At 38.2% G+C, this 22,857-nt stretch overlaps 2 protein-coding genes across 2 annotated transcripts; one reads left to right on the plus strand and one right to left on the minus strand.

Annotated features, from left to right (window-relative positions):
* Positions 1 to 11,772: 11,772 nt before the first annotated feature.
* LOC122143701 lies at positions 11,773 to 14,210 on the plus strand. The gene is made up of 6 exons (XM_042754291.1): positions 11,773 to 12,241; positions 12,334 to 12,520; positions 12,681 to 12,802; positions 12,966 to 13,194; positions 13,364 to 13,513; positions 13,809 to 14,210. The coding sequence occupies exons 1-6, from the start codon at positions 11,792 to 11,794 to the stop codon at positions 14,063 to 14,065; spliced, it is 1,395 nt and encodes a 464-aa protein (XP_042610225.1). The 5' UTR covers positions 11,773 to 11,791; the 3' UTR covers positions 14,066 to 14,210.
* An 83-nt stretch (positions 14,211 to 14,293) lies between these two features.
* Positions 14,294 to 15,044, minus strand: LOC122143702. The gene is made up of 2 exons (XM_042754292.1): positions 14,587 to 15,044; positions 14,294 to 14,504 (listed from the first exon to the last, which is right to left on the minus strand). The coding sequence occupies exons 1-2, from the start codon at positions 15,042 to 15,044 to the stop codon at positions 14,321 to 14,323; spliced, it is 642 nt and encodes a 213-aa protein (XP_042610226.1). The 3' UTR covers positions 14,294 to 14,320.
* Between the last annotated feature and the right edge of the window lie 7,813 nt (positions 15,045 to 22,857).

Raw genomic sequence — 22,857 nt, forward strand, 5'->3', positions numbered from 1 at the left:
ATGATTGGTTGAATGGTAAGCTCGCATCTGATTGGCTAAAGAGTACGACAGACCCACGTGGGAAGAGAGCTCTGCCAGGAAAGTCTCAAAAACACACACACACAAATCCGAGTGGATTCGTAGTAAATGACGATTTGTACATTCAGACACTCGTACATTTTAAACATTCAAAGGTTTTTGTGCACAGTTGTATATCTACGAATTGTGTTTTGCATTTGTGAAATGCATTTTATGAATATATAATTTTATTTTGCGCATGTGAATTGCTTTTTGTGAATATATATTTTTTTTCACGCACGTGAATTTTTTTTGTGTGTACGTGAATTAGGTTTCATGCATGTGAAATTGTCTACGCATGTGTGAATCGTGTTTTTTGCGTGAATTATATTTGAGACTAATCTTCTTCCATATTAATGTGTGAATCGGCTATTGAGGCCACACCCCCTACATGCACTGTGCTTTCCTCCAATACATGAACAGATAATTTCTTGAATCTTGCACACAAAATATTAAAATGTCCATCTTGGTAAGTATTTTATATAAATTACATAATTTTTGTAAATATTACCAAAAATTGGGTAACACTAGAATAAGGTTCCATTAGTTAATGTTGGTTAACTACTTTAGTTAACATGAACTAAGCAAGAACAATCCTTCTACAGTATTTATTAATCTTAGTTAATGTTAATTTCAACATTTACTAATGCATTATTCAAATCAAAAGTTGTACTTGTTAACATTTTTTTTTTTTTTTTTTTTTTTTTTTTTTGTTTTTATTTTTGTATTTATTATGTTATTGATTTTATAATGCCAATTAGCAAAGTAAACCCGGCGGCTCGTGACGATACATTGATATGTAAAGACACAAAACGATCGGTCTGTGCAAGACACTGAACAGTATTTTATTGTTTTTTTTTTTTTTACCTCTGATTCACGCAACGTCCGAACTTATTAGAACTCTTGTGAACATGCATTCACAGCAGCATCATCTTCTTCTTCTTCTTGCTTGATTGCAGACTTATAAGTGCATTACCGCGCCACCTATCTTTCAAGTGGACCATTGACACTCCTAAATGAGACTGTAGATAGAGTGCCAATGGTCCATTTGAGAGATAGTTGGAGGTAATGCACTTATAAGTCTGTGATCCACCATAAAGCAAGAAGAAGATGATGCCTCAGGCGCCTGCTGCTGTGAAGCGCGTTCACAAGAGTTCTAACAGTTTGGACGCTGGGTGAATCAAAGGTGAAAAAAACAGATATAAATGCTATTCAGTTTCTTGCACAGACCAATCGTTTTGTGTCCTTAAACATCAATGTATCATCACAAGCCGCAGGGTTTAATTTGGTTTTGTTTATGTTTTTTTTTTACTCTCATAGGTTTTGCTACCATTGCCATGCATTGTACAACTGAGAGACTGCAACGGCCGAAGTTAAAAATCATAATTTGTGTTCTACTGAAGAAACAAAGTCACCTACATCTCAGATGCCCTGGGGGTAAGCAGATAAACATTAAATGTTCATTTTTGGGTAACTAAATAAGTAAAAGTAATTTACACATAGGCTCCCACTGCATGTTATGGTTATTAAACATTCATTATGAAACCATTAAAACTACACAATTTCCTTATGTTGTATTAAGTGGCTTTCATTTCGATCTACAGGCTAATGAAAGTTTTTGAACGAAAAATCCTGACCTTGGCCGTTGGTCCTCTGTACAATCACACATCAATGTGTTATGAGACTTTATTTGCGTCGCAATTTTTTCTGACTCACACCATAAAAATAAATAAATAATAAAAAAAGAACCTTGAACAAAATAAGTTGTGAGAAATCAAGAATAATAGGCTAAACCTGCGACATGAAAAACTAGAAATTGTACAAAAAATGGAATATTAACTTGGAATATATAGATTACATTTAAGGATATGTACATACATTTAAGGATAAGTGCATTAGGCTATGGGTTGATTATTGTTGTGTTTTATAGGGTGGGTTTTTTTTTAGTGTTTTTTTTTGGGCTTTGTTCTAATTAATGTTTTGGCACTATAGTCACATTAATGTCACAAATTATGAAATTGCTTATTTATTTTAGCAGGTCACACATATTTATTCATTATCTGGCCTTTTTTTAACACATTTTATTCCCATATACAGAGTCCATGACATGCCGAAAATTATGTCCATGAATTAAGAAATTTATCACTTCTTTGTATAAATTAAAACATGTTTAAATAATAATTAATCAATTTAAAATAAATAAATAAATCAATAATACAGTTTCGTATACGAAATTTGGCATTGCGGGAGATTGGGGGAATCCATAAAATGTAAAAAAAACAGAACAATAATAAATAAGTAAATAATAATAATAAATAAATGAATGAATGAATTAAGCAACACAATACAACTTAAGAATTTTTTCATTTAATTAGTAAACAACCCCTGATTCACAACATTTGTTTCCAAACACAGAAATCAGGTAGAGCCCTGCACGAGTGTGGGCCTCAAGCCTAAAAGGTATTGGAGGACTTGGGTGTGAGTATCCTCGGCCCGAGTCCAACTGGAGCCTGTGTCTCTTTTCTCTCTCACCACTAAAATAGTACAGTTTTGTTTTTTAATTGAAAAGTTATATTTCTTATTGGTTCATTATTAATTAATTTAGAAAAATGTTTGGAACTTTTTTTTTTAATTCTGAGTTGATCACTTTGATCAATTTAGCCTTCTCAAATCATCACAACTTGCTTAAAATACAATCTGTAGATATAGAACACTTAAAGCATATTTCAATGTCAGTTTTAAACATTTAAATGTGCACTTAGGCGTATATCTAAGCGTTCGTGCGGAGAGTGTGGAAGTTAATGTGCGGAGGCACCAGTGTGATCCCTTCATTCTGAGTTTAAACATTTAAAAGTGCACTCTTCATACGTCATCATTTTTGCTCATACAGATAAGACTAATATTTCATTTGGAACTGTAAATGGTGTACCCTTATTTTTGTGTACACCCACATGAATATCAACAAAATTCTGTAAAATAGAAAAAAATAAACCGGATGCACTTTCTGCCATCTCAGTCTGCGTGAACATGTCGAGCTCGGGCTGAAATGCAAAGCTCTAAAAGCAGGTGCAGCTTCCCGTTTCAGAAACTGATGGTTTATATTCACAATAAGCTACACATCATACATAAAAGACTGAATCCATGAAGGGCTAATAATGACAGTAAAACGTTAATATTATTGCGCTTTGAACAGGCTGAAACCAGGATGATATCATTAGATATTGCAGAGAGAACATAGATAAATAATTAATTATTATTACAGCAAAAATGTATTTTTTTGTTCCATTAAGAATTTTTATGTGACATTGAAAAATAAACGGTGCTATTACCATCGGGGCTATTCATCAAAAGCAGCATCAAAAAGCAGCTTGCTCACTGGCATTCCAGTTCCCCCCAATTAAAATATATATATATATATATATATATACACTATATATTAGGCCTATAAGATCAGCATTAGTACATCTGCTTAATGATACTGTTATTTTTATTATTGTGAAGTGAGATGAAAGAAGAGGGCATCTGTCTTGCGCAAACACACAATGGAAAAGGGAAGTTTGGTTTATAAAGTTAATCCATGGTCCAGTTGCAGAAGTGATTTCAGATTTTTTTTGTAATAATAAAATAATATATAAAATGATTAATACAGATTAATACAGTGGAGTTAATGTTTTTTTTTTTGTTTTGTGTTTTTATTTTAGATAGAGCGTTTCCATTTTACACTCAGCATCTAGTAGTGTGACTGAATCCAGTTCAGCTGGAGGAGGTTGCTGTTTGTTGTTAGTTTTGTTTTTTTTTTGGGGGTTGAAATAAAGGTGTGAATCTCTTGCTCTTTCATATGGAGTGTCTGATCATCTTTTTAAACTTGCAGAGTAGGTTTAGGCAAAGTTTTAGGACAAACGCTGCGTTTGGTTTGGCTTTTGCGATTTTTGCAATGGCATACAGAGTATTACATACAATATAATATGGCTTTGTTTATTCTCAGGAGATATGAGGCGCCTCTAGCGAAAGAGACATATACATTCTTAATGTGCTGCTTTGTACTATTTTCAGTTTTAATTGTATGCGGCAACGCTGCAGTCATTTTGGCAATACAAATGTAAAAATATATTGCAGTAATATGAAACGTCTCGAGACATTAGGCCTAATCATTTTTAGTTTCATTATTGGGCAATTCCAGCATTATTGACATGACATTCAATCAAAACCTGAATTCCCACAGAATGTATTCATTACCAATATATTGAACCTTGTATTTATGTTTTTCTAAATCCCAAACAGAGTCCAGACATCAGAAAAGTATCCGTCTATGAACAGACAGATGCAGGTGTGTGAACTTGCAAGCATGATGTCAGACACTGTAATATGCTCTGGTCCCCTCCCTGCTTACTGTGGTGATGAGATAAATAGCAGATTGTCATCACTCAATGGCTGGATGTCTAAGTGGTTCCTGCAGAATAACATAGGTTTCATAGACAATTGGACAAGCTTTTGGGGCAGACCTGACCTGTTGAAAAGAGATGGTCTGCATCCCTCCTGGGGTGGTGCCACTCTTCTTTCTAGAAATATGGCACATAGTCCTAGAGTTTGTACTTGACTAACTGGGGTCCAGGTCAGGAAGCAGACAGAGCTGGCTAAACGACCGTCTGCTAGCTGCCTCCAGTCACAGAAGTCAGTTAATTCTCAGCACATAGAGACTCTTTCACCAAGATATCACACTATAGATACTGTGTCTGTTCCCCGGGCTAGAAAATACAAAAAACGTCCAAACCAATTTAAGAGCAAAAATTTAATTGAGGTTCAACAAATAAAAAACAGATGCAATACGGATAAACAAATGATAAAGCTTGGCTTATTGAATATCAGGTCCCTTTCTACGAAAGCACTTTTTGTAAATAATATGATCAGTGATCATAATCTAGATGCACTCTTTTTGACAGAAACCTGGCTAAAACCTGACGATTACATTATTTTAAATGAGTCTACACCCCAAGATTACTGTTATAAACATGAGCCACGTCCAAAAGCTAAAGGGGGAGGTGTTGCTTCAATTTATAACAATGTTTTCAGGATTTCTCAGAGGGCAGGCTTCAAGTATAACTCATTTGAAGTATTGGTGCTTAATATAACATTATCCAGAGAAACAGTGTGTTAATGATAAATCCTCTGTGATGTTTGTACTGGCTACTGTATACAGGCCACCAGGGCACCATACAGACTTTATTAAAGAGTTTGCTGATTTTACATCCGAGTTAGTGCTGGCTGCAGATAAAGTTTTAATTGTTGGTGATTTTAATATCCATGTTGATAATGAAAAAGATGCATTGGGATCAGCATTTATAGACATTATGAATTCTATTTTTGTTTGAAGGTGAGTCTCAGGACCTTCTCATTGTCGAAATCATACTCTAGATTTAATACTGTCACATGGAATTGATGTTGATGGTGTTGAAATTATGCAGCCAAGCGATGATATCTCAGATCATTATTTAGTTTTGTGCAAACTTCATATAGCTAAAACTGTAAATTCTACTTCTTGTTACAAGTATGGTAGAACCATCACTTCTACCACAAAAGACTGCTTTGTAAGTAATCTTTCTGATTTATCCCAATTCCTTAGCATATCCAAAACCTCAGAACAACTTGATGTAACAGAAACTATGGACTCTCTCTTTTCTAGCATTTTAAATACAGTTGCTCCTTTACGCTTAAGGAAGGTTAAGGAAAACAGTCTGACACCGTGGTGTAATGAGCACACTCACACCCTAAAGAGAGCAGCCCGGAAAATGGAGCGCAGCTGGAGGAAAACAAAACTAGAGGTATTTCGTAATGCTTGGAGGGAAAATAACCTATCTTACAGAAAAGCATTAAAAACTGCTAAATCTGATTACTTTTCGTCCCATCAAGAAGAAAACAAACATAACCCCAGGTATTTATTCAAAACAGTGGCAAAATTAATGAAAAATAAAGCATCAACAAGTGTTGACATTTCTCAACATCACAGCAGTAATGACTTTATGAACTACTTTACTTCTAAAGTCGATACTATTAGAGATAAAATTGTAACCATGCAGCCATCAGCTACAGTATCACATCAGACAGTGCACTATAGATCCCCTGAGGAACAGTTCCACTCATTCTCTACTATAGGAGAGGAAGAATTGTATAAACTTGTTAAATCATCTAAACCAACAACATGTATGTTAGACCCTATTCCATCTAAGCTCCTAAAAGAGGTGCTTCCAGAAGTCATAGATCCTCTTCTGACTATTATTAATTCCTCATTGTTATTAGGGTATGTCCCCAAAACCTTCAAACTGGCTGTTATTACTTGATCCGGCTTAATGCAGTGTGGACATCTGTGGAGGTGAGTTTGAGGGTTTGGTGGTCTGCTAAGAGTGTGATCTTGGTGGCCGTCTCCTTGCTGTCACTGTTGAAGCGAGCATAAAAGTCATGTAGCTTGTTAAGGAAGGAGACGTCTGTGACCATTGGAGTGGAGTTGCATGACTTGTAGTTGCTGATGACCTGGAGGCCCTGCCACATGCGTCGGGGGTCAGAGTTGGAAAAGTGTTCCTCTACCTTCAGCTTGTAGCAGTACTTTGGATTTTTTGATGCCCCTCCTCAGGTTAGCCCTGGATTTGCTGTAGGCCTGAGCGTCATCTGACCTGAAGGCAGTGTTGTGGGCTTTCAGCAGAAAGTCGCACCTCCTTGTTCATCCATGGCTTCTGATTAGGGTATGTTGTGATCTGTTTTTTTTTTGTTGTTGTTGTTGTAACACTGTCAATGGTGGTGTTGATGTAATCCAGTACAGAGGAGGTATAGATATCAATGTCTATGTGAGAGCCACAGGCAGCCTGAGAGGCAAACATACTCCAGTCTGTGTATTGAAATCTGTCCTGAAGTAAAGAGGCTGCTCCAGTTGACCACACTTTGATGGTCCTCACTGATGGCTTCACATGGTTGATGAGGGGTGAGTACTTAAGGGTGAGAAAAAAAGAAAGATGATCAGACTGTCCGAGATGGGGGAGGGGGGTCGCGATGTAGGCTCCTTCAATGTTTGTGTGAACATGATCCAAAGTTTTGTCTCCTCTGGTGTGGCAGGAAACATGCTGATGGAAGTTGGGGAGCACTGTCTTTTTAGTGTGGCAGGAAACATGTTGATGTTAGTGTGGCAGGAAATCCGGGTGAGCAGTCTGTTGTTTACTAAGGGCCACGTGAAGTTCATTCAAAGCAAGCTTGGCATTATCATCCGGTGGAATATAGACTGCAGTTATAATGGTGGAAGTAAACTCCCGCGGCAGATAAAAAGGTCTACATTTATCCATGAGAATCTCTAGGAAAGTTGAGCAGTGTCTCCCAACATTGACAGTGTTTGTACACCAAGCCTTGTTAATATAAATGCACAATCCACCACCTCTTGTCTTGCCGGAGTCATCTGCTGTCCTATCTGCTCGGAGCGTGTAGCGTGCGGCTAGCTCAATAGCATTATTGGGTCGCTGTGTAGCCATGTTTCTTTGAAAACCATGACATTGCAATCCAAATGTCTCTTACTGTGGGTGATGCGAAGTCGTAACTTGTCCATTTCATTCACCAGTGACTGCACATTAGCGAGGAAAATGCTGGGTATAGAGAGCCAGAGCGGTGTTAGCTTTAGCTTAGCTCTTAGACCTCCGCGCCTCCCCCGCCTTTGTTTACGATCTCAATGCCGCCTGCAAGCATTTCTGCCCGGCCGGGTAGAGTGCATAGCCTCGGGTGATCTGGAGATCTCAGGGATGAGTTGAGGATTAGTGATAAAACTGTTGGAAAAGTCCTCACCAATATCCAAAAGCTCCTGTCGAGTGTAGGATGTTAAAGCAAAGCTGTTCAGTATGAGCAGACCCGAGATGAGCAAGAGAAATACTGCAAAATTGCAAAAACTGGAGAGACGCGGAGCCTCGCGATGTGTACGCGCCTCTATCTTGGTCAATAATGCCAATTATAGTTCTTAGAGAGAAAATCGGGATCTGCAAAAATCAGGTCACACTTACAAAAAAATCAGAAATCAGAACCGGCCAAGAAAATTGCATTTGGTGCATCTTTACTGTTAAGCATTATACAATGTTTGCTAATGATTTATTATTTATTATTGTAAAGAGCTCCTGGGTCACTAGATGCTCTGTTTTTAATGGTTTGCTATTTATAACAGCAATGACCTCATAGAAAAAAAAAGTTCTTTGAGAGGCACTATCAAGTCTTTTGTCTAACTGATCCAGACTGGATGTCAGGACACTTTTTATTGTTTGAATTTGCTTCTTCCAAATGCCACCCATATGACTGGAAGATGGGGTGTTCATAATAAATTCACAGCCTTAAGACATTCTTGATTCATTTTTCTTTAGTGTATCAGCAAATTCTTGTCTTGCACCAATACAATTAGTACCTTGGTTGGATCTAGGCTGATGAACAGGTCCATGTATGGCAATGACAGCATTTAAAGCATTAATGAAGGCATCAGTAGATAAATCGTCTGACAGTTCTTCATGCACAGCTCTAGAACACATACAAGTAAACAGAAGTCCATAATATGCGCAAGGTCAGTATCCTTTGGGAGAACTGCAGAATTTCTCACACGTGGATGTAATGCAACATGTGCAAACCAACCTCCCACCCTGAGTATACTAAGAAAATATATATCTGATGCAATTTGTTGTTGGATTTAATGATGTTTGAAGCTTTGTTCACACTGCAAAAGTGTGATTGTTGAACCATTTTTATAATAGTGAGATCTGCCTCCCTTCTCTTTTCAATGCTAGAGGCTTCATTGACTCTTGGATTGAGACCTCTGACTTCCTTAACATATCGCTTAAGACTTGCACTTTCACTTCTCTTGTCCAATCAGAATCCTTGAGCCAATCAAGTAATGATGTTTCTTCCTTTGTTTGGGTATAATGAACCTGTGCTTTTTGAAGTAATTGACTCCGACCTCTCCTGCCTTAACATGTTTTGGCTGTAGTCCTGTAAACCAGTTAGAGGATATGAGCTCTTCTGCTGTAAGGCCTCTGGATGCATGATCAGCGGGTTCTCTTCAGAGGTCACATTGCTTTGCTTAGTGCCTGTACTTTCTTTAATCCGCTGAATACGATTGGCCACAAAGTTATGAAATAGCACTAGTATCAGAGAAATGATGGAGCTTGTAACGCTGAACATCCTTGAAAGTTAATGGCAGAAAACATTGCTGAATCTTTGCATGTTTTTTGTAGATCTGAAATCTAATGTTCCCAATGTGGCTGCATGTCATCCTTCAGTGCTTCATCGCAGCCAACTTTGTCTTGACACATCTTTTGCAGTATTTGTTTACTAACAAGGATGAAGAGCACTGCAAAGCCAAGTGGGTCATACACAGAAGCAACATTGGACAGACTCTTCTGTAAGTAGATGTCCCTAAAAGGAACACTCCACCGTTTTTTGAAATAGGGCTTATTCACATTATTTCCTACATTTAGATAGGTGGGCAAATGCATTTTTGTGTCAGTGCATGCATTGTTTTAGTTTGACTGGGTCGGCGTTAGCTTAGCTTAGCACAATGAATGGAATCCTTTGTTGCCAGCTAGCATGGCCTGAGTAAAAGTGATCAAAAAATAAAAAAAAAAACACACCTAATTACTTCTTGTGGCCTGCGTATTCACAACGAGTACAAATAGCGATCCAGATTAACACTAGGCGATTTCCTAGGCAGATATTTACTTGGGACTATATTATGGGGAAGCACAGGCGAAGCACTGCTGCTTAGGCGAAGCACTGCTACTTCGGCGCAGAGATATCACGCAACACATGAAAATCCCACGACTTCCGTCAACATACCGGCGTGCAACGCGTCAAAAAAAACAGAAGAAGAAGAACATACCGGCGTGACCTGCACCGAGTGTCTTCGGTTTTGGGTGATTTATTTTGAGAAGTTACAGCAAACATGGTTATTACCTGCATAGCAAAAGGTTGTGAGAACAAGCAAAGGACATACACGAATGTAATGTTTCACAGAATTCCATCTAATGTGGAACTGAGAAATAAATGGCTAGCAGCTCTGGAGATCTGTAGTGCAACGCCTCTCAACAAAAATAAAGCAGTATCGTGTTTGCGAAGAACATTTTGCACCAGAGGACTACTTTGAAAAAATGGAATATGGGTCCAGAAAGACGGTACTACGTCTGAAAGATACAGCAGTCCCATCCCATCAAAGCACAGGAAGAGCAAAGTGCACATGTAAGTTGTCTTTTATTTCTCTTCCTTATGTTAATCTGTGTTTTTATTCGGATGTAAAATAGATGCTGCACTAGACTACGGATAGACTAGACTACTATCTAGACTACGAACCTGTAAAATGAAATGACTGAGGGGTAAGTTAGCTAGCTATATTTCTCTCACCGAGTTAGACTCGGGAGTTTTAGTATAACTACTAGAGAGGAGAAGGCTACTAGCATTTTGACCAAAGGAGGTAGCAGAACGGTCTTCATTGTTTATGTAAACACACACACACACACACACACACACACACACACACATATATATATATATATATATATATATATATATATATATTATTTATTATTATAGATCCTGTACTGTCAGAGAAGATGAGTCAGTTGACTGAGTAGTACATAAGCACTGGTAGTATCTGTAGAGAATGTAGGCTGGAGCCCTTTTCTTCCTACATGAAACACTGATAGTGTCCAGTCTCTAATTTCATTATGCCTAATCAGTCCTATGATACTACCTTCACCTTGCTCTAATGAATGGCAATGAATATCCAATATGACATTGCATTCATGTGATTTTGAATCATGTTCCTGTATGTTTTGAATTTGTGGAGTAACACTTTTCATTTATTGTGACAATCATCCATCAGGGTGAGCTGAGTGATGTACTGCAAGAGCTATCAGAACCTGAGGAATCCTTTCACCAATTTGCGGGTTTACCACAATCAACCCCCCAGAAATCACAAACTGCCATGTTCAAGGTTCCATTGCCTTTGCAGCTGACGACTTCTGCACAGATAGCAACATGTACTAAGCCATGGATTGCCCTTGCACCCACATGGACACAACAATCGGTAGGCTGATGAACCATTTTTAAGGTTATAGTTAAATATACTGTATGAATGCAAAAACTAATAAATAACATGAAATATATTTCTTTTGCAGGACATTGCGTCTTTGTCCACCATGACGGCTGTGTGCGGTCCAAGAATGAGTCTAACCTTTGATGTGAGTGGCCAAGTTGCGTGTTATCTTTGATTCATGATGGAAGTTATGAAAAGGTTACAGTTATTGTTTAGTCATTCTGCTGGCATTTACGTGAAACGTGTTCAAATGCAGGCATAGAGCAGTCAAATGATTGCCAGTTTAATCTAAGTCATTTTATGTGATGTGACAAACACATTGTACTCAAACACTAGAATGCAAATGTGAGTAATAAAAATAATTCAATGTGGATTTGTCAACAAAAGGAAAGACACCATATTGTTTCTGGTGAAATGGACATCAGCTCAACATCTGCCTTTGATGTCAGCATGACCTCCGAGCCGGCTACTGACCCAGCGGACATCAGTTTTGTTCCTCTATCAAGCCCCTCCACCTCCACCACAGGAAGCTCAGCTAGCCTGTCTGGACCACACCGAAGATGGAAGGAAAGGAAGTGGATGGTAAACGAGTCCAAACTAATGGAACTCTTTTGAAAATGTACAATTTGCGGAGTAGTAATGTGCGACCTCAACCAGAACATAAAAACATTTGCCAGCAGAATACAAATCACATGGAAATGCAACAATGGACACACTGGGGAATGGGAGTCATGTCCCAATACTCGGGGAATGGCTGAAAATAACCTCCTTTCAGCAGCAGCCACACTTTTCACAGGTGCAACATACACAGACATTGCTGACTGGGCTGGGCTATTGAATCTTCAGCTACCACAAAAATCCGCATTTTACACCATACAGTCAAGCTACCTCATTCCTGTCATCAGCGAAGCCTACAAGAAGCAGGAAAGCATCATCAAAGCCAGACTCATCTGCCAGACTCTGGATGGTGAGAGTGTGCATGTCTGTGGGGATGGGAGGAGCGACAGCCCAGGCCATTCGTGCAAATACACCACATATTCATTCATGGATGACTCTACCAACCAAATTGTTGTTTTTGATTTGATTCAGGTAAACAAACAAACAAAAATAGTCAATAATGGACACAAACCTTCATTAAATATGGTCTAAAATGTCATCATGTGTAACCTTGTCCCCCTTAGGTGACCCAAGCCAAAAAGTCTGTCGCCATGGAACCAATCGGTTTCAAAAAAGGTCTGGATAAGCTTTTAGATGAAGGGATTAATGTGAAAGTGGTGACCACTGACAGACATCCCTCCATCAGGAAGATGATGCGAGAGGACTATCCGGACATCGCACACCAGTTTGACCCATGGCATGTAGCAAAAGGTAAGTCTATTAGTCTAATGACATGCACAACCCCTAATACTTATTCTCCTTTGTTCTCTGTGACACTCTGTGTTTGACAGGTACCATTGGAGAAAAAAAAATCTATATGTGCATTGTCTGAGGTCCACTTTCATTCTAACATTTTTCTGTTATAATTCAGGAATAAAAAAGAAATTGGTTATGGCCTCTAACCGTAAACATTGCAAGGACCTTGCTCCATGGGTAAGAAGCGTGAGCAACCATATGTGGTGGAGCTGCAGCTCCTCTAAAGGAGATGAAAAGGTACAAGCTTATTGAATAGATGTAAAATGCACAATACAACTGCTATTATCACAGACAGTTGACACAAACAACATTATAGCATGCATTTTTTTCAGATTCATTTTGAAAGGAATGTAATGGAATGTCTAAAAAAATTCTGTTTGTGCTCTAATGTAATTATCAGGAGTTGCTTAGACGATGGACGTCCATCCTCCATCACATATGTGATGTCCATCGATGGGAGGAAAACGGAATTGAATACAAGTGCTACCACGCTGACCTCTCATCAGATGAACAACGGAAGAAGAAATGGTTGCCTCAGGACTCCCCTGCCTACAAAGCTCTCTATGAAGTTGTGTTGAACACGCGTCTACTGAAAGATCTGGAGCAAATGGCGCTGTTCAAGCACACAGGTATGTCTAAACAAGTGAGGGGCCATGCCCTGAAATTTTACCAGTGCCTACATTTTACACTAGTCAAAACTTGACTATTTCCACTATTGTACAGATCAAGCACACAAGTTTCAGTAACTTGTATACATTTTCTAATCTCTACTGTCAATTTTGATTTATGTTTTAACAGGACAACTCGAGGTTTTCCACAACGCCCTGTTGAAGTACTGCCCGAAGCGCCTGCATTTTGAGTACCAATCCATGCAGCCACGCACAATGTTGGCCATTATGGACCACAATGAAAATCATGACTCACCACGTAAACCGGAAGAAACAAGTGGTAAGTACCAAAAAATATACCAATTATAAATTCTCCTATGACCAATTGAAGATTGTTATTTTTCATATCTAAAATGGAGAAGGTAAATTATGTTCACACTCTGATAAACTAGAACCTGAACCACGTTTTACATTTCAGCAATAGAAATGTCTATTGATTTTAAAATAGCCTAATATCTGGCCTTGACTTATATCTGACCAAATTAATGTTTTAGAATGTAACAATACTTGTTCTGGTAATGGATATCCGACTTACCAAATTATTATTAACTCATCCCTGACCGCTTTAATTTTAGGCCTCCCAAGACACAACATTGTGTACCAAAAACAGTCAAAACAGTGGATTGCAAGACCTATTTACACAAAGACAACCCAAAATTTCAGAGATGACCTTATGGAGGATGTTGTTAAAAGAAGACTAGACCCATCCATCAAATATAAAGACTCATCATCTCGCATTCAAGTCCCGTGCCTGGCAGCAAATATTGGCCTCCATCCAAAACCCAGCAAGGAGGATGTAATCGAAGGCCACACATCAAGATTCAAAACTTAGTTTTAGACCTTCAGTGCCTTCTCCAAATCATATTTGTGTAATTTTTTTGTCATACATTTATTCATAATAATAAATAACAGTATTTCTCAGTTTTCTCTCTGTTTTCTCTTGTTATGGCGAATCAGCATGCACATTGACTTGGATGTAATACTTCGATAGTAAAAGCTTTTTTATGTTGGTAATACATTACCAGAGTTTATTAAATCAAGTAAACAGAGATGACAGGATTTGCAAAGACTTCATTCATGAAATCAGTTACAGCATATTTATTGCCTCCTGTGCCTCTTGAAAGCCAATATATATACCAGACTCTGATGGATATTTTTTACGAATAGCAACGACCACACATGATGGCAATGGTGTTCGATTTCCTCTGCCCAATGTCTCTCCCTTCAAGGCCCACTCCAGCACAACACGATAAGCCACCAACCTATATTGCCTGTGAAAACATCAACTCTATGTGAATACAGGTATAATATGGGTCGATCTATACATGCGTCATGATTAAAATAATCACTTACTCTGTGGACAGCTGTCCATTTGGTCCATTCGGCGTGGGGCGTTTTTTCCAGTTCACTTTGTCACAGCGGAAAAAAAAATCGAGTACTGCAGAATGGATCAGCGCCGTGAAATCCTCTGTAGATGTGACACAACTTCGGGCACGCTCATCTTGATCTGACGTGTTGAGCCTGGTCATCAATGGCAAAAACATGTCCCACTCTCTACAGCACAGACACTCTATTTCCATCGGCATAGATTGGCATATTCCCCCACATTCACACCACCAGTTCATGTTGGCTCTCATCCTCACGTCCTCAGGCTGTTGAGCGATCGCAACCTCCTCCTCCTGTCGTTCTATTTCCAAAGCACGCAGCTCGTCTTCTGTAAACTCTGGTTCAAATAGGTATGGTTCTGGTTCTTGACTGTCTGAGAAGTCACCCTCTTCGTCTATCTCAAAATCAGCCCTGTTCATCGCCATTCGTGTACTGTAAGGAAAATAGCCAGGCAGCTACTATTCACGCCGGTATGTTGACGGAAGTCGTGGGATTTCATGTGTTGCGTGATATCTCTGCGCCGAAGTAGCAGTGCTTCGCCTAAGCAGCAGTGCTTCGCCTGTGCTTCCCCATAATATAGTCCCAAGTCAATATCTGCCTAGGAAATCGCCTAGTGTTAATCTGGATCGCTATTTGTACTCGTTGTGAATACGCAGGCCACAAGAAGTAATTAGGTGGGTTTTTTTTTAATTTTTTGATCACTTTTACTCAGGCCATGCTAGCTGGCAACAAAGGATTCCATTCATTGTGCTAAGCTAAGCTAACGCCGACCCAGTCAAACTAAAACAATGCATGCACTGACACAAAAATGCATTTGCCCACCTATCTAAATGTAGGAAATAATGTGAATAAGCCCTATTTCAAAAAACGGTGGAGTGTTCCTTTAAAGGGGACCTATTATGCCCCTTTCACAAGATGTAAAATAAGTCTCTGATGTCCCCAGAGTGTGTATGTGAAGTTTTAACTCAAAATAACTTACAGATAACTTTTCATTGCTTGTTAAAATTGCCACTTTTAGGGTATGAGCCAAAATGCGCCGTTTTCGTCTTTCCCTTTAAATGAACTGGTGCTCCAGTGAAGAGGGTGGAGCTTCAAGAGCTCAAGCTCTGGCAATACAGGTGCTAGCATTTGCAAATAAACACTCCACTATAAGTATAAGCCTGTTGTCTTTACAGAAAATGCACTGCTTTAAAAGGTTATATTTACTAGGTAATGTGCTTTGTAATGTGATTGTAATGTGCATTTTATGTGTTATTTATGGGTTAGAATGGCGGGACTCATGGTGCCATACAAACTTTATAAGCCCCCACTTGTGATAATGAGCTCGACTGATTCCAGTGGTCGACTTCACATTGCTTTCATATTCAGTTTTAACTCCCACATTCCTATTCACGATTATTCTGGTAGCACGTGAAGGCAGCATCAGTGAAAGCATACAGACAATGGTAGCTTTACCAACATTAGCCTTACAGAGTGCCAAGAAGCTCTTTCACAAAGGCAATTTGGAAAACTAACGCAGGATATTTACTTCTTCTGGAGATGTAGCTGGATTACGAACAGTTGGCACTTGCTCCATCCTTCAGGAGCAACTTTTGCAGTAAAGCAGAACAGTGTGAATGATCCGCGCAGACATAAACGAATTTCGGTATAGTTGAGGGATGCATTTTCTTCAAAAACAAAATTAATCCACCTTGTCTTCAGCGGTTCAGATTTCGGGAGTAAGGAGAGAGCTATGTGGATTCAAACATCCAGCTACAGAACACCTAAAGCGCTTGGGAGACATTCTAGTCAGTGCAGCAATTGCGGACTGTATACTACTCTCGCTGTGAACTCGCTCAGGGCGGTTCTATGTTAGAACGGCAGTGTCTGTCAACTTTTGTGGGCGCGGCCTGTGGCTAATGTGACGTAACATTAGCAGCAGAGCTGAAAAAAAGATAGTTGGGAGACACTGCTGCTTATTACTTATGGGAATTAAAAAAAAAAAAAAACAATGGATGGATTTTTATCATTATAGGGTGGTTGTGTACACACACTGCCAACACACAGGTTTTTTTCTCCATTCTGTCAGTGATGGAGTTTTGGTTCCTTGCCGCTGTCGCCTCTGGTTTGCTTAGTTGGGGACACTTCATTTACAGCGATATCGTTGACTTGATTGCAAATGATTCCAAAGATACCATTTAAACTGAACTGAGCTGAATGATGACATCATTGAATTCAATGATGAACTGCCTTTAACTGTCATTTTGCATTATTGACACACTGTTTTCCTAATTAATGTTGTTCAGTTGCTTTGACGCAATCTTTTTTGTTTAAAGCGCTATATAAATAAAGGTGACATGACTTGACTTGTTGTTCAGTTGCTTTGACGCAATCTTTTTTGTTTAAAGCGCTATATAAATAAAGGTGACATGACTTGACTTTTATAATTGTCAGATATTTACTATTTCACCATTTCACATCAAGTGCCCTTTCCATGTGAAGCTCACACAAAGCCAAATTATGCTTCATAGTGCAGTACATCCGGTACATTCTATCTAAGGAATTGATGCTTGCACTTCTTGGCTGTTCGATACCTTTTTTTTTTTTTAATGAAGCTTCTTTGTGCTGCAGAGCTCTCTTGCTTCCTTATTCAGATAAATAACTTTAACTACTGAAGAGACATTTGTCAGCCCATCATCGACATAGAACTTCCTTTCTATGAAATCGAATAGAGGTTTCACTTATGTTATCTCACCCTTGAGCAGCATGGTGCTTTAGTCTGTAGTTGGCACACCCGGGCCATGAGGCTGTGCCGAATATATGTAATTTTATTCTATAAACTTGTGGCTGAGATTTCTAAATCTCCTGTCTCCCACCAAAGTCAATTTAATTAGTCTTGGTCTTCTGCTTTTACCTGAAACTGATGAAACATGTGCTCCAGTTTTTTCACTATGATGTAATGACTCACTCAGATGCAAGCTTAAAAATTAATATTAAATTAATATAAAGCTCTTTATTTAACCCGCACATGGACGCCAGCATCTGTTAACCTGCACCTGGACGCCTACGCATGTTTACAAATAGATTAAATGAAACGGGACAAAATTAATCTTGACAAACGATATATCATTATAAAGGTCTAAGCCTCAAGCATCGAAGACAGATCGCTGTTTTTCAATGGAAAGCTTATAAGGAATGTATTTGCTAAATTTGTGAAAGCAGTACACATCAAAACATGCATAATCAAAACGCAGTATGTATCAGATTCGTTGTAATAACGAGTCACAAACACATCCACAGCTGTAAATCCCAGTTTAGTTAGAAAGGTAAGGGGTCCACTGAACGACATCTCATAGAGCACTTTTAGTCCAACGAAGCAATAATGTTGTAATATGGATGATAATTCTTTTGTTTACTTTTCAGTTCTTCAGGGACAATATTGTTTGTATCCATTATGGAATAACGTACGCTCAAAAAACTGCATCTTGGTAGTAAAAAACAGCAGACCTGCCAACCTGTATGCTGTTTGCATAGCGACTACACATTCTGACCTTTAAGTACACTGGTACGATTTGTGACTCTAAACTACGCAAAAATCTAGTGACGCCCCTGTCCACGCGCAGTATTCAAAACAAGCAACAGAAAAAGATGAAGAGGTCAACCAATCAGAGCATTTTTTTGTTGTTGTTTTTTTTGCTTTTAAATAAGTTCTGTGTTTTATTTTTCTCCTAGTAGCCTATAGTTTATAGTTTTCAGTTCAAAGCGGCTCATGCTCACCCCGTCAGATGCTCTAACAGAAAAGCTGAATGTGAGGCTGACAGAGACACGCTCTTTTAATGTGTTTGAGATGTGCTGTTTTCCTTATGCATAACTAACATTTCACAGGTGTATTCTCCATCTGTAAATGTTAAAAAAACCAATGGAAATATTTCCATTTTTGCTGTCAGAAGTGCATGAGCTTCTGCTTAAGAGATTCTACGCTAAATTTTTAGAATGAGCACTGCCACACACATGCACACCAAACAGACAGAGCTCAATGAAATTGGAGCGCAATAACTGACTAAAATATAAAATTTATTGAAACATTTGTAGTTGGACAATAAATGTGGCATATGTAGAATTTTAAACCTACAAGTGAGTGTATTTGTATGATAGCACTAACTGTAAAGTGTAATGGGGTCATCAAAATAGCCTTTTTTACTCAATTAGTCTGTACTTTTTATTATTTTCATTTCTAGTTTAGTAGAACTTCTGCTTTAAAAAAATATATATTTTTTTGTTTGTAGATTGCAATGTTACAATGTTACAATGTAATGTGATTTTAATCCTTTTTTTTGCACATAATGTATGCCTACATGCTTACATTCACTTTATTTTTGTTTAATGCAAATACAAAATACTGATATATAGGCCACCGTATACAGCAAATCAGCCAAAAAAAAATACAGATTCAGTGATGGCCAAAAATATCGGCACCCTTGGTAATTCCAGCCAACCTCTTTGTTGCTTGTTGAATTTTCCCCATCTCTGAACCCTTTGCACTGAACACGTTGACAGAATTGTTGTGACCCTTTCATTGGATAATAAGAATTTAAAATGGGGGAAATATCATTATGAAATCTTTTTTTTTTTCTCTAATACACATTGGCCACAATTAATGGCCCCCTTTTATTCAATACTTTCTGAAATCCTCCATTTGCCAGTTTTAACAGCTCTAAACTTTCTTCTATAATGCCTGACGAGGTTAGAGAACACCTGACAAGAGATCAGAGACCATTCCTTTATCCAGAATCACTTCAGATCCTTCAGATCCCCAGCTCCATTATGGTGCATCTCCTCTTCAGTTCACTCTTCTCATTTTTCTATAGGGTTTCAGGTCAGAGGACTTGAATGGCATAGCAGAAGCTTGGTTTTGTGCTCAGTAACCCATTTTTGTGTTGTTTTTGAGGTTTGTGTTTGAATTATTGTACGGTTGGAAGATCCAAACATGGCCCATTATAACAGTCAGTCACTTAGTGATTTTTTTTATCTGTTGGTTGTAGGACCTCGGTGAACAGTCACACCAATAACTGCAGAATCGGCTACTTCTGCCAAAGTATTTAAAAGAGCCTATTTCCTCCCATCTGCACAATCTGAACTCCATTAATTATTAACTAAAGAGTAACAATGCTCCGTTGTATGTCTGCATTTAATAGAAGTGACAACGTGATTCCGCAACAGAGGACTTTTGTTCCAAAATACCCCCGCTCATCAGAAAACTAATCAGGAGCTAATCATGTGACGTCGACATCCTGTGTAAGCTTCCTGTCAGCCTTGTTGTTTTCCAATTAAAAGAGTTGACGACATTAACTCTTTTCACAAGATACAAGGACCCTGTGTATCAAGAAGCATCTCTCATGATCACAACGTATGGAAACCGCTGCGGCCCCACAGGAATCATTAATAATTAATGGACCTCAACAAACTGATCTTTTCAATAAATGATCTCAAAAGGACAACCACTGAGAAATCTGAAGGTTTAATTATATTCACAAATAATGTTTTATGTCTTATATATGTTTGATGTGTTCAAATGTAATCGGTGCAACTTTAATCAATGTTTTGCTGGTTTTAGCAGATAGTGCTATTAAATGTCTGTAAGATATGGAAAGTTTAGTGTTGTGAACGAAAGCTCACGTTATTTGCTTAAACTTGGAGCTAAAGAAATGTCCAAATTCTGTATTGGGTGCATATTATGACACTATATAAGGTATTAACCAGAGTTCATCTCACATGACAATGTCACAGGATGCTTAATCAATGCACAAAGAGAAACAGTACGGGGCATGTCTAAGTTCTGCAACAGCATCCCATTGAAAGATCGCGTCGTGGAATGGACCAAATCCGCTTGGATAAAACCCCCAATGCCTGAACTAATTCAGCGCACACTTCCTTCTTTGCCATGGCTTGAACTACCTACTCCAACGCTGCTAGCGTTTTTGTCATCCAGAGCTCAAAACCACTCTGTTGAAAACTTCGTGACTGCCAAGAATCTTCGAAGTCTTGCAAGCAGCGAAACTCTCAAAGAAATCGAAGCTTCTACGTAACCAGGCAACCAACCAATCACCAGGAGGGTTTTCCCAAAAGAGGTCATCCAATCGACAGATCTGCAACCAATCCGAGGCGCGGGGATTCCCTGAGACGAGGCAACAAGCGAATCTCCAACTCCGCTTTTCAGCGCAAATGCAAGTAAAACAAACAAACTTCATTCCTTGCTGAAATAAGTGCAGATTGATCTTGAGCAGTAAAGATAAGACACATATATGCTTTTGTGATTTTCTTGGTGCGATCTAACGAATAACTTACTCCTGGGACTTCATTCAAATTCTGTTAATCATCCTCTTCAGTAACTGTGTGTGTGTGTGTGTGTGTGTAAGTATGTGTGTGTTCATTAGGTTTTAGATCCATGTAATAGAGTAGCTCAATAAATTCTTGTTTCATTTATAAAAGAAGTATTGTCTTGTGTGGTGTATTTTAAGATTAAACTTTGCCCAGATCCTATGCTACCTAGCTCGTAGTTTATAAATTATTATTCTGTTTGTATTCTCATTAAGCCATGAAGTAATATAAACAGAATTTAAAGGATTTACTGAATTTTACGTTCGCTGGACGAACCGTTGATGAAGTATAAAACTAATTCAATTTGGAATCAGTTCAATTAAAGCGATTCGAATCTTTAAGATTTCTCAAAATAAATGAGCTAATATTTCCTTACATGGTATTTGATAGAATCCATGATGCCATGTATCTAAACAAGATGTCCAGGACCTCCATCAAAATATAGCAGATATTTCATTGTACACATGGGGTACTTTTTATCCCTGTGTTCACCAAACCTATCTTGAGTGTTTGCTGCTAAATTTTTTTTAGTTTAATCTGACTATAGAAGCCAGTACCGTTTGAAGTTCCAGTCATATCTGATAACTGAATATGCTGGAGTTTGTTTTTGGATGAGCAAGGAGAATTTTTCTTGAAACCCTCCCAAACAACATGTGTTGATGTAGATTTTTTTTTTTAAGGTTTTCTGACCCCGAGACTCATTTTTTTTTCTGCAGTTCTCCAGCTGTGGTCCTTGGAGAGTCTTTATTCACTCAAACTCTCCTTCTCAGTTTGCATTAGGACGATTTTTATAGAGAACACAGCCTCTTCCACGCAGATTTATAACATTGGAAATTCTTAATTATTGCCCTGATGGTGGAAATGGGAATTTTCACTGCTCTAGCTCTTTTCTTAAAGCCACTTCACTAATTTGTGAAGCTCAATTTTCTTTTGCTGGACATCAGAAATATATTCTTTGTTTTTCTCATTGTGATGCATGATTAAGGGGATTTTGGGCTTTGTTTTCCGTCCTTTTTATATTTCTGTGAAACAGGAAGCCTTGGATGGATAATTTCATGTTCATAATCACCCTAGAGTGCTCAAAATTGTGAATATGAATTGGAATATACTTCTGAGATATTTTACTCATAAGAATTTCTAGGGGTGCCAATAATTGCGTCCAACATGTATTTGAGAAAAACATAATGATATTTTTCCCCCATTTTAAATTTTTATTATCTAATGAAAGGTTAGATTTTTGTGATTTAAAAAAAAAAAAAAGATCAAAAGGATTAATGCAGAATAATTTTTCACAGCCTTCTTTGATCATATTACCAAGGGTGCCGATATTTTTGGCCATGACTGTATACGAATTTTTGCTCATATCGCCCAGCCCTATACAGAAGTGTACTGGAGTTTTAATTAAAGTGTACTGAAGTTTTTTCCTTTTTTTAAATAGCATAAAAAATTTAAAAAATTAACTAAATAGCAAAAAATTAACTAAACAGTTATGGTAAACCAGTCCGTCCAGGATTTCCATAGGACTGCCGCATACTGGATGGTTTTCCCCTTTCAGACCATTCTTTGTAAACCCTAGAAATGGTTGTGCGTGAAAATCCCAGTAACTGAGCAGATTGTGAAATACTCAGGACCGGCCCGTCTGGCACCTAAAACCATGCCACGCTCAAAATTGCTTAAATCACCTTTCTTTCCCATTCTGACATTCAGTTTGGAGTTCAGGAGATTGTCTTAACCAGGACCACACCTCTATAAATGCATTGAAGCAACTGCCATGTGATTGGTTGATTAGATAATTGCATTAATGAGAAATTGAACAGGTGCTCCTAATAATCCTTTATTTGAGTGTAGATAAAAAGTTATGTTTTTATCTATAAATTATAT

The sequence above is a fragment of the Cyprinus carpio genome, unplaced genomic scaffold (genome assembly GCF_018340385.1).
Source record: "Cyprinus carpio isolate SPL01 unplaced genomic scaffold, ASM1834038v1 S000006485, whole genome shotgun sequence".
NCBI classification, from domain to species: domain Eukaryota; kingdom Metazoa; phylum Chordata; class Actinopteri; order Cypriniformes; family Cyprinidae; genus Cyprinus; species Cyprinus carpio.

Excerpts from the sequence above, each read along its gene's own strand:
- LOC122143702 (XM_042754292.1), bottom strand. The coding sequence starts at position 15,044 with ATGGCGATGAACAGGGCTGATTTTGAGATAGACGAAGAGGGTGACTTC. Across the intron at positions 14,505-14,586 it reads AATGGACAGCTGTCCACAGA|GCAATATAGGTTGGTGGCTT; the intron begins GTAAGTGATTAT and ends ATGTTTTCACAG.
- LOC122143701 (XM_042754291.1), top strand. The coding sequence starts at position 11,792 with ATGTGCGACCTCAACCAGAACATAAAAACATTTGCCAGCAGAATACAA. Across the intron at positions 12,242-12,333 it reads TTGTTTTTGATTTGATTCAG|GTGACCCAAGCCAAAAAGTC; the intron begins GTAAACAAACAA and ends TGTCCCCCTTAG. Across the intron at positions 12,803-12,965 it reads CCTCTAAAGGAGATGAAAAG|GAGTTGCTTAGACGATGGAC; the intron begins GTACAAGCTTAT and ends TGTAATTATCAG.